This window comes from Papilio machaon, chromosome 24 (assembly GCF_912999745.1).
Source record: "Papilio machaon chromosome 24, ilPapMach1.1, whole genome shotgun sequence".
Lineage (NCBI taxonomy): Eukaryota > Metazoa > Arthropoda > Insecta > Lepidoptera > Papilionidae > Papilio > Papilio machaon.
The window spans coordinates 4408235-4424864 of record NC_060009.1 but is presented as its reverse complement, the minus strand read 5'-3'; the positions used below and the strand labels follow the sequence as shown (position 1 = coordinate 4424864).

The following is a 16630-nucleotide window of genomic DNA, read 5'->3' as shown; positions in this document are numbered from 1 at the left end:
ATTTGTAAAATATAATTTTTAAAAATGCACATATTTTTGATGTTATAATTTACTAATAGATGGCGTTTTAAAGATACAATAAAATTCTCATTTATGAAATAAAATTTCTCTAATTATCTAATTAATAATAACAAATAAATTTAAATTACTGTGCCAAAGCCCAAATCTAAAACAGTTTCTTAGTAAGGTGTACAACAAAAATATAAACATTGTAGGATAGTATTGGGCTCTCTTCGCCTGCCCTGTTCATGTGTACGATATTTCACAGATATCGGTAATTGTTTTCTCGTCGTTTTTTATTTATTTGTGGTGAGTTTTCACTTCTATATATAATACAATATGTATTCTGTCAACTGTCTCAGTTTTTTCAGAGACTGAGGAATGTAACAGTACATATTTTTGTACTAGTGTTTCCAGCTTAAAGCCATGTTAGAAATAAATAGCAAAACAATCTAGTAGTTGTATTTATATTGGTAACATAGTCATCATTATCTATCTGGTCTAATCCCACTTTAGTGCGGTCAGTGCAAAAGGTTTTATGAACATTACAGTTTTGGCTTAATTTTTTACGGTCAGCCGCCTTCCCTTCGCCAATTCTACTTCCTTTTGCTCTGAAAAAATAGTTTTATAATAGATTCATGTAATTATTAATTTACAAGTTTCACATAGGACGAATGTTAGTCGAAACTTTATAGCCTTGTAAGTGCTAAAGATTTTAATTTAATTTCAGTTAAACCTAGTTTAAGTAACATTGCAGTGCGAGCGGGCCTTTTGAAAGCGACAGCTTGTCGTAGACACGCGGTCACTATAAACGAGTCAAGTTTAGACGGCATTTTCCAAGATCCGTCTGACAATTACATCTAGCCCTTGACATAGTTATTTTTCCTCATATCTTACTTATGTTATAAATGCGAATGTTTAGATGAATGGATATGTTTGTAGATTTCTGTTTGTAGGATATGTTTGTAGTTTTGAAGGTATCTCCGGAACGGTTCAACGTATCTCGATGAAATTTGGCATACATGTAGATCAGTTCCATCGTAATCAGTTTCCTCTGTATTCTTCTAGAGATAAAGCTTTTTTATTCCGTGTGGACGAAATCGTGGGCAACAGCTAGTAACAAATGAAAGAGAAGTGGGAAAATAATAGTTTTATGTAATACCACACAGTTTATGTTGAAGTATAGATTTATTATTTATCAAGTGTTATTTATATTAGTATACTATATTATAATGTTTCTGGCTGAATAAACTAGGCCAAAGGAAGTTAGGTACATTCTGCTTCTGTTTATCCCAGTAATATAAGTCATATGTCAACACTGGTTGCCATGACAATGTCACAAATAAACAAGATGTAAATCGATAATTGTGTTTCCTTATTTACGCATTTTATGTTAATACATATAAATAAGACGTGATTTATAATTGTCTATTTTCATCAATATTAAAAACGGATAAAATCGTCGTTTACAAAACATTTGAGATTTTTTTCTTAGCAAAAAAACAAAAAGGTGTATTCCGATACCGGGAATCGAACCCGAGCCTCCTGGGTGAGAGCCAGGTATCCTAGCCACTAGACCATATCGGATGCTGTAGAATGTTTAATTATTTAATAAGAATAATCGCATTCGTTGGATACAGAAAGCTAAAGACTGCAAACTGTGGAAGGCATTGGGAAAGGCCTATGTCCAGCGATGGACAGACAAGAGATAATGATGCTAACGAACAATATTTTTGAAGTCATATAAAAATTACCAAAGAATCTTTCTTGGTACGATCATATTTTTCCGACATTTATCTGATTTTTTTAGGAATTTCTAGAATATGTAAATTTGGAATTTAAGGATATTGGAAAAGAGCTTTTAGTGTGTTTCGAACTATTAAAATTATTTCTTTAATTTGCTTCCCCTTGCTTGCTGTCCCTTTGTTATAATTTTCTTTAAAATGCCATCTATCACACCAAATTGTAAAACTGCTGGAATTTTGACTCCCATGCTGTGACAGTTTGAAAAAGTTCAACAATTTGTCGATAGATGGTGTTCAAGTAAGCAGTGGAAAACTGAAAACAAAACAGTTAAACTGCCATTTTACAATTTTGTCAAGTTATTGTGCTACTTAATTTTATTTTTGTTAATAAAGATTTTCATTCCACATCAAATTACTCATATGTCTGCAATATTTCAGTTATGCTAGTCTGAACCTTTGTCCATAGCATCATTCTTTGTAACATTATATTTGCTATTGTTTTTTTGCAGGCGGGAAATAAAGTTAGAATATAAAAGGAATACCGGATTGTAGGGTGGTGACATACTATTTAAAAGATTACTAGCAATATGAACACAATCAAAGGTGACAAGTCTTTTCAGTACGTGTCGTATACAGGAACATAAAGGAATTCAAGGGGAATTAGATGAACGAACTTATTTTGACCAACTTTTAAAATGTTACAAAAAGGGCAATACCTTTATTATCTTATTGTATTACATCGTCATTCTGTAATACTATACCACCGACCGACCACATAGAAGACTGGCGTAAAGTGGAAGCAATTCCGCATTTCGTCTGATGAGTGTGGTACCGGAGGCCTAATTTTAGTCCTCTTTCCCTTCCCACCCTTTTCTTATTAGGAAAAGATAGGAAGGGGAACTGGATTTGGCGGAAGAAGAGACGCATAGGAAGGAGAAATATCCTCTTTCTGTGCGTCCCCTTCTCCGTTGATTAAAGTAGACAACGCATCTGCATTTGCGGATGTCTATGGGCAAGGTCGCCTCGCTATTGCGGCGAATCCAGGTGGCCTCTTGCTCATTTCCCACCTTACGATATGAAAAAAAAAAACACGTAGGCATACTCTCAGGTGTAGTGTGTTTGTTTTGTCTTCGTAGGATCTTAGTCAATTTTTATATGTTTCATTTTTTACTAGATGTTAAGTTCCTTCATTAAATATTCAATGATCGTGGTGAACATATTGTATAACTTAGTAAAGTCTTATAACATTAAAGATAACAGCTAATTACCAAAACTACCGTACAAACATAATGTTGTCTCATTTTTTTCAATGGGAATATGTAGGATTACAATATTTCTTTAACGGAAACCCACGGCTAATATGAGCATGTAGAAAAATTGGTATGCGATTTTCTCGCACACAGATCGTCTGATATGATATGATCTAATGTCTATCAGAGAGACTTTCCAAGAGATTATCCCGCTCTCTTATCGTTATTATAATGAATTGAAAGCGTCTTATCAATACAATCTCTCACTCGGATGAGATTAATTACATGCTGATATTTATAACATCAGAAGTATGAAAATATTTCGTTACATGTATATTCTTTGGACGTATTCATCTTGTGTTTCTTGTAGGTATGTTTGTCTCCTATGCATTACTTAGCCTATGGCCATTGGACAGTTTTTATTAGTTTTGCAGGAAGTTTATAATAAGTTACAAAAGGTTTTAGTGATAAAAAACAACAAATAAAAATAACACAGTTATTTATTTTTCTTTTACTACTAGTCTCAAATAGGTAGTTATACAAAACGTTTTTAAGATTTTTTTTAAAGAACAGCGTTCTATTCTCTATTAGGTTTAGAAATAATAATCAATACATTATTTGTATATGCGTTTATTTTTTCAAACATATTCATACATATTTCTATATATTATACATTTGGTATAAGCTTTGTGTTTAGTATACATATTTTATTTAATAAAATAAAAAGTTTAGACAAAAAGAGAATACAGAAATATCACAGTTATACATACTGCAATACGAGAATAAAAATATACGTAAATAAAAAAAGTAAAATAAATCGTGGATACGGTGGGCGAAACGTGCAAATAAATTATAACAGTTTATTAAATAAAATAAAATAAAATGTCATAAAAAGCAATCTAAAGAAGATAAGTAAATAAATTAAGATTTAAGCAATGATTTTTGGTACAAATTGGGAATATATTTACAAATGAAGTATAAATATGTACCTTTAAGCTATTATAATAATTTTAATTATCATTAATAATAGATAATAAATAATAATAAATACTATAAATTAAATAAATAACTTAATACTACGCTATTATAAAAATCAAAGTAACATATCATTAGTAAAAATGCACTTTAGAATATTTTTATATGTTAACAAGTATTTTAACGAATTATTAATTTTTTCAAATAGCATCAAGAATTATTCATCAACATATTAAAACAGTTCAGAGTTTATACTCCGACTTAATCATTTTGGTACTTAACTTACATTATCATAAGGCATGTAACTATTGTAATCAGCGTCATAAGCTCGTCTGTAACCACCATGATGTCCATGTTCGTGCTCATGGTGTTCTTCATGGCTATGTGAATGGTGGTGGGATACTTCTGGTTTGGTGATGATCTCATAAGTGGTAGACTTGTGACCACCACCACCTTTCAATCCCACTAATGCTGATAAAAGTAATGACATTAATGCTGTCATAAGCGCCTTCCCAGCTAACAACGCCAGTGCACCCAATGCTGCTGCGCCTAAAGCACCTGATAACAAGAAAAAACTATATAACTATATAAAATAACTTAATTATGTAGAGATATTTCAATTTTCATACATTTCGGTTATAAGGCTATTTTTTCTCAGTAATTAAGTAAAATTTTGTAATAGTTAAAATTCAATGAATTGCCGATTTTTTTTTAACAGGCGTATCACCATATCGGTATCGAGATGAGTTTTAGATAACACTAAATTTTGTTGATTACAAAAAAAAAGACTCGTTTACTTTACATTACTACAGTATTGATGTAAATAAGAACTACGCTGCTTTAATATAAAAGAGCTTCTGCACATACTTTATGCTTAATATAAACTATTTGTAGTTACAAAAGTAAAACATACTGTAGTTAATAATTAGTATGTACTCAAATTTAATCATAACGTCGTCACCAAATTTTCAAAAAAATAACATACATAATTAGGTAAGTATCTTTTTACAAAGATATATTGCTTTAGTAACTTGAAGTAACTTAAATTCTATTTTAGAACATCTAACCTTAATTCTATTCTTAAATCAAAATAGCATGTCCTTGATTAAATTTATCACACCGCTATAACTCTAGTGTGCGGTAAAACTAGCGTATAATATAGACCAGTGGCGTAGCGTATTACATTTTGACAAATATTTCCAAACATTATACCCACCTTTCATCATCAATGCAGCAGCGAGCAAAGCGCCACCGCCACCTCCTTTGCCGCCACCTCCTAAACCTCCTCCACCTCCTTTCCTTCCCACTGATTCCCCGTCGCCGTTAGCCATTTCCAAGGCCTCCTGCGATGTCTTCGGATCCAATAACTTGTACCTTAAAGAGTGACCATCCAAGTAATCTTGCAAACGGTAAATAAGAAATCTATTCAACTTCTCCTCTGGTTTCCCAGGGAACTGACGGGATAATTCTGCAGCCATTTCTTCAGGACTTGTATTCGAAGTGTAGTTCTCCTTCACAATACTCAATCCAGGCAGAAGTGTCAACTCATCTTTTGAACTTAAATTTTCCAAGAATGATAGTACATGAATCTTTATACATTTTGCGTTAAGACTGTTATTACATTCTTTATTCAGTGATCTTCCAGATCTTTCACTAGTGTTAGTTTTATCTATTTGTATTTCATTAGATGTAGATCCATGTATTGAACAATTAATACGGTATGCACATAGCACAAAGGCTGTTGTTGTTAGTAAACTTTTAAACATTTTGACACTTTTTCACTACACTGTTATTTATCAGTTTTGATACATTTCTATCGATGTTCGAACTTGACTGATACATTTTGAGCAAAGCTAGTTCATTTTATACCAATCTGAGTGGAAAAATCGAACAAGAATAGAATGAGATTGTTAAAAAGAGCAATGTCGTTGTTAACGAAATGCCGCTGGAATTGTAGCAAATAAATTGGTTGAATGTTGACAGTAAAAAAGTAGATTTTCACTTGTAATAGTTTGATGAAAGTGTTACTAAGTGTCTAATTATTGTAACATTTTTGATTAACGAATCGATTATTTGAATGTTAAATAATCTGATCAATTGTTATTCAATGATAACAATAATTTATAGTTTGCTTTAGCAAGTTATTGCTCTAACAAATATAAAATAGCATGTATATTTATTAATTATATATAGTTAGATAGACAAAAAAACTGTACAAAAAAAGGTACGAGTATTTATATTTCTTATTTATTTAAAGAAATTATAAAATGACTATAATTTTGTGCTTTATCGCCATGACTAGAAGGAGTTTAATTATAATTCTGTAAGTTTGGAGTTAACGCTTTTTTGTTTGTTTACAAAAATAAACCTTTTTATAAATTAGACACGCCATTGTGTTTAGTTCCAAATAACACATTTTAAGTTATCACCGTCGCCTTTAGACGTTATCAAAGACCAGAGGTAACACCAGAGGAACTGTAGATGTATTGCCGACCTTTAAAAAAAGTACTATCAAAACTTGAAACAGTACTAATGAATAAAAACATCTCATATAGGATGACCGATGTTATTTGTATTTATAATAATGTATATAGTTAGGTATCATCGACAGATGGCGCTAAATAAGCTAAATTTGATTAGCCTAGCTTACTTCTAGGCTATTTTATATTCACATTTTATTATTATTCATGTTTTTACTATCTTATTAAATTATAACTTTGAAAGTTTCGATGGATGAATGGATGCTTGTTAGCAGGTTACACCTAAATAGTTACACGGATTATACTAAGAACAGGTCTTACTGTCTGCTATAGCTCACAACTGAATTCCAAGCTGACAAAGTCTCGAACACGTAAACTAGACGTTTCATACTATAATTTAAATGGAAAGAAATAATACTGTAATGGAATGAAATAATCCGACAAAGTAGAAATAAAAATCTTTATCTTTTGATTTGATAATGGTTGAAATTATTTAACTTTCTCCGATCGTGACAAAAGAAATAAGAATTATGAAAAAGGAAAATGACACTGCGTTTCTCGAGGTCAGTTAAAAGAAAAAGTACCTAAACTTTTACTTTTTAATTTTAATTATACAAATCGCATTTAAAATAAAGGGTGGGGATCCTACCGATCGAAGGACCTTAGTATTTTTTCTAATTGTGATGATCGACTCCATAGAATAAATCGAATCAATAGAAAAAAATCCCATTGGATCGATTGAACGGTAAGATGATCGGTCCAACGGGAAGCAACCAAAATAAATGATCTTTGAAAATGATTTTGGGTTAGCTTAGCCACTTAGGTACAGATCCTAGAAAATGTATATCACTTAACATTTTGTTTGTGTTACAAAACCTCAAACTAAAATTAGTTGGTGCATAACTTTTTATTGAGTTTCTATTCGGATATATTATTCAAGTTCAGTTCAAGTATTTCTTTGTTTCTAGCCATTTGCTTGCTATAACTTGCTATTACTTTACTTTTTCAGTAATCAGTAGTTACAGTGACTCACAAAGCCGATTCCTACTACTAGCACTAGCACCTATTACTAGCACTAGCCAAGTAGTAGACTTTAGAATTTTTTCTGAAACGCACTTTTCTTACACAGTTTAAAAAAAAAACAGACATTATTAGTAAAGGTAAGGGATCTCAAATGACTTTACACAGTTTTTTAAATATTTTATATTTGGTGCAAACAAAACATAAAAAATAAATAAAAGAATATCACATATTTTACTTAAAAATAAATAAAAAAATAACAATACACAATTTGGTTTTATACATAAATATAAATAAATAGTTATATCAACATAAACTATCCGTACACATATAAATAAAATTCAATACATTGATTTAAAACATAAAGTTAATATATATGTACACATTTAAATACTATAAAATACAATAAATAGAATTTGATTATAAAATAAATAAATAACATATTAAACTATTCTATTAAACATACAAAATACAAACGAAATCCGAAATTTCTACAAATTAATACATAACAGATAATAAATAGGAACAAAAACACAAATATTTTATATTTCAAAAATAAATAATAAAATACAATAATATACATTAATAAATTATAAATAGTGTCAACACTTAAAGGTTATTTATAAATATATTTTTTACAAAAATATTTTTTGTACTTACTCTACTTTAAAATGCAACAACTGTTCGTATTTGTACCCATTAGATAATAAAAAATAAATATTTAAATTAAAATAAATTCGTAATACAAGTCGATAATACTAGGAATAAATAAAATAAATAATTCACAGTTTTAATCGTCTCCATTCCTTTGTTGTTCGTTTTGTGCTATCCAAGCTTTACAACGGCTTGTAATTTCGCACGAGTCGCACTGAACACGATTTTAAGGCGAGTCTCCTTTATCTTAACATGTATAATTAGGACAATATTGCCATCTCTCTTATTCTCTTTGAAAACAAAGAGACAACAATTATGTTCATATACAAATGTCATGTAATTTAAATTTTTCTCCACTCGAGTGGGCCCACCTGGTCGTACCCACTTGCCCAGACATGTGCACGGTGCGCTCGAGAGAATCACGAGCTGCCATAAAGTTTGAATCTTGCAATATTGTCGACTCTATGCCGTTAACGTCTTCTTACTTTTAAATTCCTTCCATATCCAGAATGACCGTAACCTCCGACATCTTCGTGTGCGGTGGAGTGAGAATGTGAATGACTATAAACTGGCTTGGACACAATTTCATATGTGGTCGACTTGCCACCGCTGGTCAATGACTTCAAACCAATGATTGCGGACAAGAGAAGTGACATTAGAGCTGTCATTAAAGCCTTTCCCGCCAACATAGCGAGGCCTCCGAGACCAATTGACATGAGGGTACCTGGAAAGATAAGATTTGTTTAAAGATTTTTAAATAATAAAGTAGAGATTAAGTGACAGTAATGAGATTGAATGTGGATAGCTACAAAGGTAGAGGAAGAACGAAGAAAGCATGGATGGAATTTGTGAGAGAGGATATGCGTAAGAAGACAGTGAATTTAAATATGACGGTTGATAGAGATGCATAGCAGGTCAGGAACTAATAGATTTAGAGAAAAGCAAATGCATACTTGCTTTCTTAAAAGACTGGTTCTAGTTCTTGTTAGGCTTCTTGGGTTTTTTAGGTACATATAAGAATTTAATGGATTTCGGATTTAGAGTAACGTATGCGTTGATTAGACGGCGATTTCGCCTAATCGTTGTTCGTTGTTCTGCGATTCGAATCAAAAAATAAGAAGTGGCCGGATACAATGTATAACAAAAAAACTAATCTCTACAGTTATCTTAACATTAACGCTGCAAAATCGGTTAATGTAAAAGTTATTAAAGAAAATTGTCGTTTTGCGGTAAAGCAGTCGATGACTAGTCCATGGGGACGGTAAAATTTACTCGTCATTTTTCTCTATAATTTTAATGCTCTGATTCCGACTTTGTTATTAGCTGGTAGCATTAGATTGCTTTTTAATATGTTATTCTTTGTTTCTATTGAAAGTTGTCTTTTAATTCTGTATTAAAAATTAAAATTAAAAACAAACGAACATCTAGATATTTAATATGAGTAAACCAATTGCGTTTGTTACATACATACAGTCACATATAATATCTTACGAATATTATAAATGCGAATGTTTAGATGGATGGATGGATGTTTGTTTGAATGTATTTCCGTAGCGAGTGTATGGATCTTGATGAAATTTCGCACAAATGTAGAACATAGTCTCGAATACAAAGGCTACTTATTAAGTTTTTTATTCCGTGTGGACTGAGTCGCGGGCGACAACTAGTCTGTGAATACAGATCAAAGATTTAAACTTGCTTTAAAACTTAATATAGAGAGCATTTTAACACTCTTTTGTCATAGAAAATAAGAAGAATTTCAAGTGCGTTTTGGATATACATTGTAATATTTTTTAGCTGCCAGTAAATTGATTATCATGATTATGTGATGTGTGGATTTAAATAATCAAATTTACTGTTCAATTTCAGTATTTTTGCTACTGAAATTGTGACGTTTATTCATTGACTTTTGAGATATTTGAATTAAATTTGAAAGATTACAAAATCTGTTTATGAAATTAAAAATTCGTTTAAAAACTGTTTTTCTAGACGCAATCTATAATTATTTAACTGATGTTTTTAGTATTTTATACGTTTATTTATCGAATCTTTTATTATTTTCCTATTTATGAAACCGATTTTGTAGCACACTGTTTTTATTATTATATATTTATGCACAAAACAATTTCTCGTTACATAAGTAATATTACACAATAACTAGCACATTAGAAAATACCTAACACTTGTGTTCTGATAAAAGCTCGAAATTGTAACTTTAAGTTACGCTGTAGTTTATGATAAGAAAACTTAAATAATAAATGAGCCTCATCATGTTAAATGTAATGTAATTTAATGGCACTAGAGTACTCACCTTTCATCATAAGAGCGGCAGCTAATAGTCCACCCATACCTCCTTTCTTTCCACCACCAAGTCCACCTTTACCTCTTCCCTCACCCATTAAGGCCCTAGCATCTTCTGACGCTCCATCATCTAAAAGCCTTAGTTTCACTGAGTGTGTATCTAGATAATTTCCGAGTCTGTACAAGAGATATTTATCCAGTCTTTCATCAGGCTTCGATGGTAAAGATCTTGCCAATTCCGCGGCAAACTCCTCAGCTTTGCTCCCATTTTCCTTTTCTTCCTTCACAACACTAACACCGGGTAGAAGTTGCAATTCTTCCTTTGAACTTAATTTCTCCAGAATTGATATAGCTTCTATTTTCAAACATGTCGGACTAAAAATACCTCCGGAACAATCCTTTCCTAAAACTCGCGCTGACGATTCTGGTTCTATATTATTTTGTAATCCATCTCTCACTTCAGGATTGGGTAAGGCCAATGTATAAGTAACGATTAACGAACAGAAATATATTGTGATATACATTTTTTTTCTATACCAGTCACTCACGTCTGTATGGAAACGAAGACGGTTACAATTTGATAAGGCGACTGAATCGGTCTGCTTTTATATGTCTCACATAGTTGGATGATTAGTACTGTGTACTCTTGCTCTATTATATTTTCATAGAAGGCTGATTGCAAAAAGTTTAACGTGTGCACGCTAAATTATCCTCTCTGGTAATGTTTTAAGGCTTATTTTAGTGTACATTTTTATTCTCAAGTTTTGGTTTATTAACGTACGCACTCAGTGGAGTAGAGGGAATGTCCGACTAATTTCTTATTTTTTTATTTTTATTAAAAATTGTGTTTTTGTTTTTAATCCGGAACATGTAAAAAATTAGTTGCTAGTTTTAATTTATTTTATTTTTAAATTAAATAAAGAAAAAAATAGGAAACTTTATAACATGAAAGATTATTTAATATGGCTCTTAATAAAAGAACTTTTATTTATCAAGTAATGAAAACAAACTTTAAGAATGGTAGAGTTGCCGTTCAATAATCAATTTTAACAAAAGGACGTAAGAATGATTTTAGAGTGGCAAAACAATATTCTGTCACGGTTCAATGCTTTTGCAATAAATCAACGAAAACATAGTTCTAAACACTAAATTGTCGTTTCCACAGTCGAACACAAGAAAATAGTTTTTTCTCATAACCTTAAAAAACAGTCTGTAGTAACATGTGTAGGTGTTTTGACAGTGATTTCTTATCTATACTAATTATTATCAAGATTTGTTTGTTTGTTTGCATTGAATAGACTCCGAAATTACTGAATTGATTTGAAGAATTCTTTCACTGTTGGATTATATAAGCCCAGAGTGCTTTTATGCTATATTTATTATTAGATTTTTAAATTTAAATTCCGCTCGGACGAAGTCACGACAACTGTTAGTGGTATAAAAATTTAATTTAAAAGACATTTATAAAATATATATATTCAATAATTTCTCAGCTAGTATCCTTTTTTCTCTTACCATAATCAGCCCTTTTCCCTTCAAAGGGCTATACAGTATATCGTTCTTTCAGACATCTATCAGCCGTCATATTTGAATTCGTTCCCTTCATATCCATACTTACTTAGGTGTTCCTCGGCTTTTGGTTTTTTGGTAAAATGTAAATATTAACAAGCAGTTCTCTTCAATAGATTATTAGATTTTCTTTTTGTTTTTCATTAAATTTAATCCGTGAACTTTCAATACGATTGTAAATCACGACATCTTTTGTACGTCTGATTCGATTAAATATTAATTGACTGTGTTAAAGTTTCACTTGATTTTATCTGAATTCAGATTACAAGTTTTGTCTTTAACCACGTTAAAATAACAAGAATTATGAAGACTATGTATATATAATTACTATATAAAAATTATAAATATTTATCTTATATAAAGTGTCGAAAGATGCTTTTTATTGTATGCTCGATGGTTAAAAGATTCTTAGTAACATTACGTAAGTCAATATGGATCAGTACAGAGAGAAGAGAAGCTCTTAGTGACCACGCTAAGTGCAGCTTTAAGTTAAATAATATATCATAGAATAATATTGAGCTTCTGTTTACTCAAATAGAATGTAAGAGATGATAATATATGTCAATAAAAGTATCGCTGTAGTCACTATAATGTGTATATCTGGCCCGGTGAGAGAGGCGCTACTATCGCGGTTAGTTCTGTCAAAAAATATGTAAAACCTACATGTGTATAGGAAATGTCATAAGAAAAACGTGACATGATAACTATAGACTAAGCAAGGAGACAGGGTGGGCATAAGTCATAAGTTAAACTTAATTATATTAGCTCAGTAGCGCACTCCTATCAATGTCAAACAAGTATCAGAAGATCCTTTTATATTATTTTCTATATAAATATAGTTTTACATGTTTTTTGACTAACCGCGACAGCAGCGCCACTCTCACTGACTCAGATATTGTTGTTTGACTACATCAGTGATTGTCAAACTTATTTTCTTTCACCGCCCCCTTTGAAAATCAATTATATTTCAGAGCCCCCTAATTTTTATTCAGCCCTAAAACTTATAATAAAACCACAATTTCATTACTTTAATTAATTTCAATGCCCCCATTTTTTGGGCCCCTTATCGCCCCCTTGGGGGCGATATCGTTATCGCTCACTTTGGGAAACACTGGACTACATAGTATGATGAGGATTTTGTGTCATTATTTTGTCATTGATAGGAGTCCGTTAGTGAGCCAATATAGTTAAGTTTGACTTATGCCCATCGGGTCAGATTACGTTGTAAGTCTATAATAGTATTGGTGGGAAACAATAGAGAAATGTAACTTAAGTCATTTTTAGTAATGACACTTGATGTTAAAATAGAGTCGCGTCACAATTTGGACGCAGAAAGCGATGAGACAAATTCCAGGGGTATTGAATCAAAATTGTTTTATACACTTTTTTGTACTATCTTAAATTTCATTAAAAACATTTTAAGTCAAATGTTTGACTTCGCACACCTTCAATTATAACTGAACAGTCCCACTGTTTAGCTAAAACTGTGTAGCTGCCTTTAAGATTCATTATTTTATCTTATAATTATTAAAAATTACTCTACACAAATATGTTTAGTTAAGATTGTCGAGTCTATTATTTTAAACATGGAAACATAATAAAAATTATCAATTTTCTTTTTTTCACCGAAGGCATTTCTGTTGATATTTTAGATTGTAGGCAGTCGTGCATAAAATATAGTGATGCAACGGATGTCTGTTTCCGTTTCCGCAACTGCGGAAGTTCCGCACGCTTTTCAACATCCGTTTCTGCTTCTGTTTCCGCAACTTTTATAACGGAGATAAAACGGAACTTTACGACGGCTGAGAGATACAAATGCGCGGCGCGAGACGCGCAGTCCGTGCGCGGCCTTTCGGCACTTGTCGCATTTGTTTGTTTACGTACTTTTTCGTGAATTTAAGCGCGTAATATTTTCTGCTGCTGTTTGAAACAATCAGCTTCTCTTGCTGGAGTTAACTGTCTAGTTGTTGTCCATATAAAATTTGACAACTGGCAAAATGTGACTATTTCATACTTACAAGTTATTAAATGTACTTTGAATAAGTGATAACCATGTAATATATCATCATCATTATTATCATCAGCTCACTATACACTGAGGGGCTGGGAGCCTACCCCAAATTAAGGGTGACTAGGCCATAGTCAACCACACAGGCTCAGAGCGGGTTGACTTCACACATATCATTGAATTTTTTCTCAGATATGTGCAGGCAGCATCACTATGTTTCCTTCACCGTAAGAACGTCGGATAAATGTACATATGTAAATCGAAAAACACATTGGTACATGGCGGGATTCGAACCCAGCCCCTGCAGATTGCAACTCAAGTGCCACGAGCCGCCGACGCCTAATAATTATATCTTTTTCTAATGGTGATTTGGGGTATTTGATACTTAACACATTCACTGTTTACAAAAAAAAAAAGGTAACAGCTGGGTGCCAAAACTTTTTATGGTGAATTTTTATTTAGTATCTGGGAATTTTTGAACATATAGATAAATTAATAATGTTATTATAATTATTTAAATAAAAAAACACAATTTTTGCATTTGATCGCTAGGGATCATCATTTTGAGCGCTAGGGATGGCAATGTAAATCATTCACGTGAACATATGTTCACTAATATGTAGATATTTGTTCCACGATTGCATTTCTGTGTACTAATATGTTACAAGATTTTGACAAAGTCAAGTTTTTCATCAAATTCCAGAATATTGAGTAAAACATGTAAGGATACTAATCAAAACCATCTTTTATCTACATGGTTCAAGATCTTGTAACATTTCATACACACACACGTATACACACACACACACATACCCAAAAAAACGCATATACACACACACACACACACATACAGGACATACATATATAGAAAAATATACATACATAACAAAGTTCAGACTTAGCTTAATGTGATACAAGATATTTGTATGTTTGCCTCCGTACGAGCGTGGTACTAATCACTATAACACTGTAAGAATGAAATTAATACTCTTTTTCGTTTCGCTTCAAACGCCGGCGGCTTACTACTACTGCAAAGTGAACGGACCCCTCGCTCGGATCCGAGGGGGAGGCGCCGCTACTAATAGCTCTGCCCACTCGGATCCGAGTGGTCAGCAGTGAATGTATTAATAAAGAAATATATTTGTAAAATGGTTTTAATATTTAAAAGCCTCCGTTTATCAACACGTATTTTAACTTATTGCAGCACAGTAAAAATACATACATTGAAGGCTAAAGGACACCGATATCCCATGCCTTAATAAATTAAAAACGAATATAAACTGTTTTTACCAAAAGAAAAAATATTTGTAAATATGTTTTTTTTTCATATTATTTACACTTCTGTTTCCGCATCCGCTTCCGTTTCCGTTTCTGCTAAAATTTATTTTTGACATCTGTTTCCGTTTCTGGTTCCGCTAAGACACTTCCGTTGCATCACTAATAAAATATTATGTTTGGCGGCGATTCGCTCTATATGCACGACGTTTATTAAGAGAGGTGAGCAGAAAGTTTGTCAACTCTCTAATAAAATAGAATTTACTTTAAAAATTTCAAGATCATTATGAATATTGACAGTTGAATTTTCGTTTATTTCATGTTGGGTTTTTGTTTATTTTATAATTTATTTAAATCCATACCCTTGATTTTATCGCCATACGCACAGCAATAACGCGTACACGACGACTCAATATCGGGCTCTCGATGAGTGACCCAATGTTATGTAATTGGTTAGTAAAATCAATACGCCCGTCGCTGTGGAAAGGGTCTGTCTTTAAAAGACGAGATATTTACGCGTATACCACTAGTGGTATACGCGTAAATATCTCGTCTATGTAGTGACTAGCTGCTCCTGGGAAGTGTAATTAGCAGTACCTTTAAGCTTTAGGCTTTAGACCCTTATTTCCCGAAAATGGATATCCAATATCCTTAATCCTTGCTTTTTCATTCATGTTCAGAATATATTTAGTTATTATTTGTTAAGTGAAAACAAGTGACAGTAGACTCGCTATTTGATTCCAAGGAAAAAATAAACTTGATAAAAAAAGATATTTATTTGTAATTGGAATCTGAATCAGCTGCATCATTGAGAAGTTTTTGCTGTTGTCTCGTGCGATGGTGGTCATTAATGGCATACGATGACTGAAAGTGAATGCACCCAAGGAAAGTGGCATATAGTTTGTTTAGAAACCATTCGATCATTAGAGAAAATGACATGTTTTACCGTTTGATGTCTATTAGCACGATGGATATTGATGGCATTTAGAATCACAAAATAAACAAGTGATTAAACTCCCCTTAAACTAGTCGAGAGTTAACTATGTTTGTAATTTAATAATAGTATTTTTAGGCGACTTCAAAAAGAAGGAGGTTATCAATTCGACTGATTTTTTTTTTATGTGTGTTACTGCGAATCTCCGCCCCTGGTGGTCCGATTTTGATAAAGATTATTTTAATCGAAAGTAAGTGCTTGCAGATTGGTTCCCTTTTTTATTTTTTTTAAATAACTAGAAGACTAGTAGATTTTTTAGGGTCATATAAATTCAGTTTTTTTTTTTTTGACCAACAGACGACGCTATTATTTTTAAGTACTTAAAAATAAGTTTTGCTGACTTATGTAATAAATTTATT

The 16630-nt window shown here is 31.9% G+C and overlaps 2 protein-coding genes and 1 non-coding gene across 3 annotated transcripts; all 3 read right to left on the bottom strand.

Moving 5' to 3' along the window:
• Positions 1–1515: 1515 nt before the first annotated feature.
• On the bottom strand, positions 1516–1587 carry Trnae-cuc. The gene has a single exon. It is a non-coding gene; the product is annotated as a tRNA-Glu (tRNA).
• A 2660-nt stretch (positions 1588–4247) lies between these two features.
• On the bottom strand, positions 4248–5736 carry LOC106707964. Its single transcript, XM_014499419.2, has 2 exons — positions 5187–5736; positions 4248–4528 (listed from the first exon to the last, which is right to left on the bottom strand). The coding sequence occupies exons 1-2, from the start codon at positions 5734–5736 to the stop codon at positions 4248–4250; spliced, it is 831 nt and encodes a 276-aa protein (XP_014354905.2).
• Positions 5737–8271: 2535 nt separating this feature from the next.
• LOC106708407 lies at positions 8272–10987 on the bottom strand. The gene is made up of 2 exons (XM_014499907.2): positions 10436–10987; positions 8272–8848 (listed from the first exon to the last, which is right to left on the bottom strand). The coding sequence occupies exons 1-2, from the start codon at positions 10947–10949 to the stop codon at positions 8595–8597; spliced, it is 768 nt and encodes a 255-aa protein (XP_014355393.1). The 5' UTR covers positions 10950–10987; the 3' UTR covers positions 8272–8594.
• Between the last annotated feature and the right edge of the window lie 5643 nt (positions 10988–16630).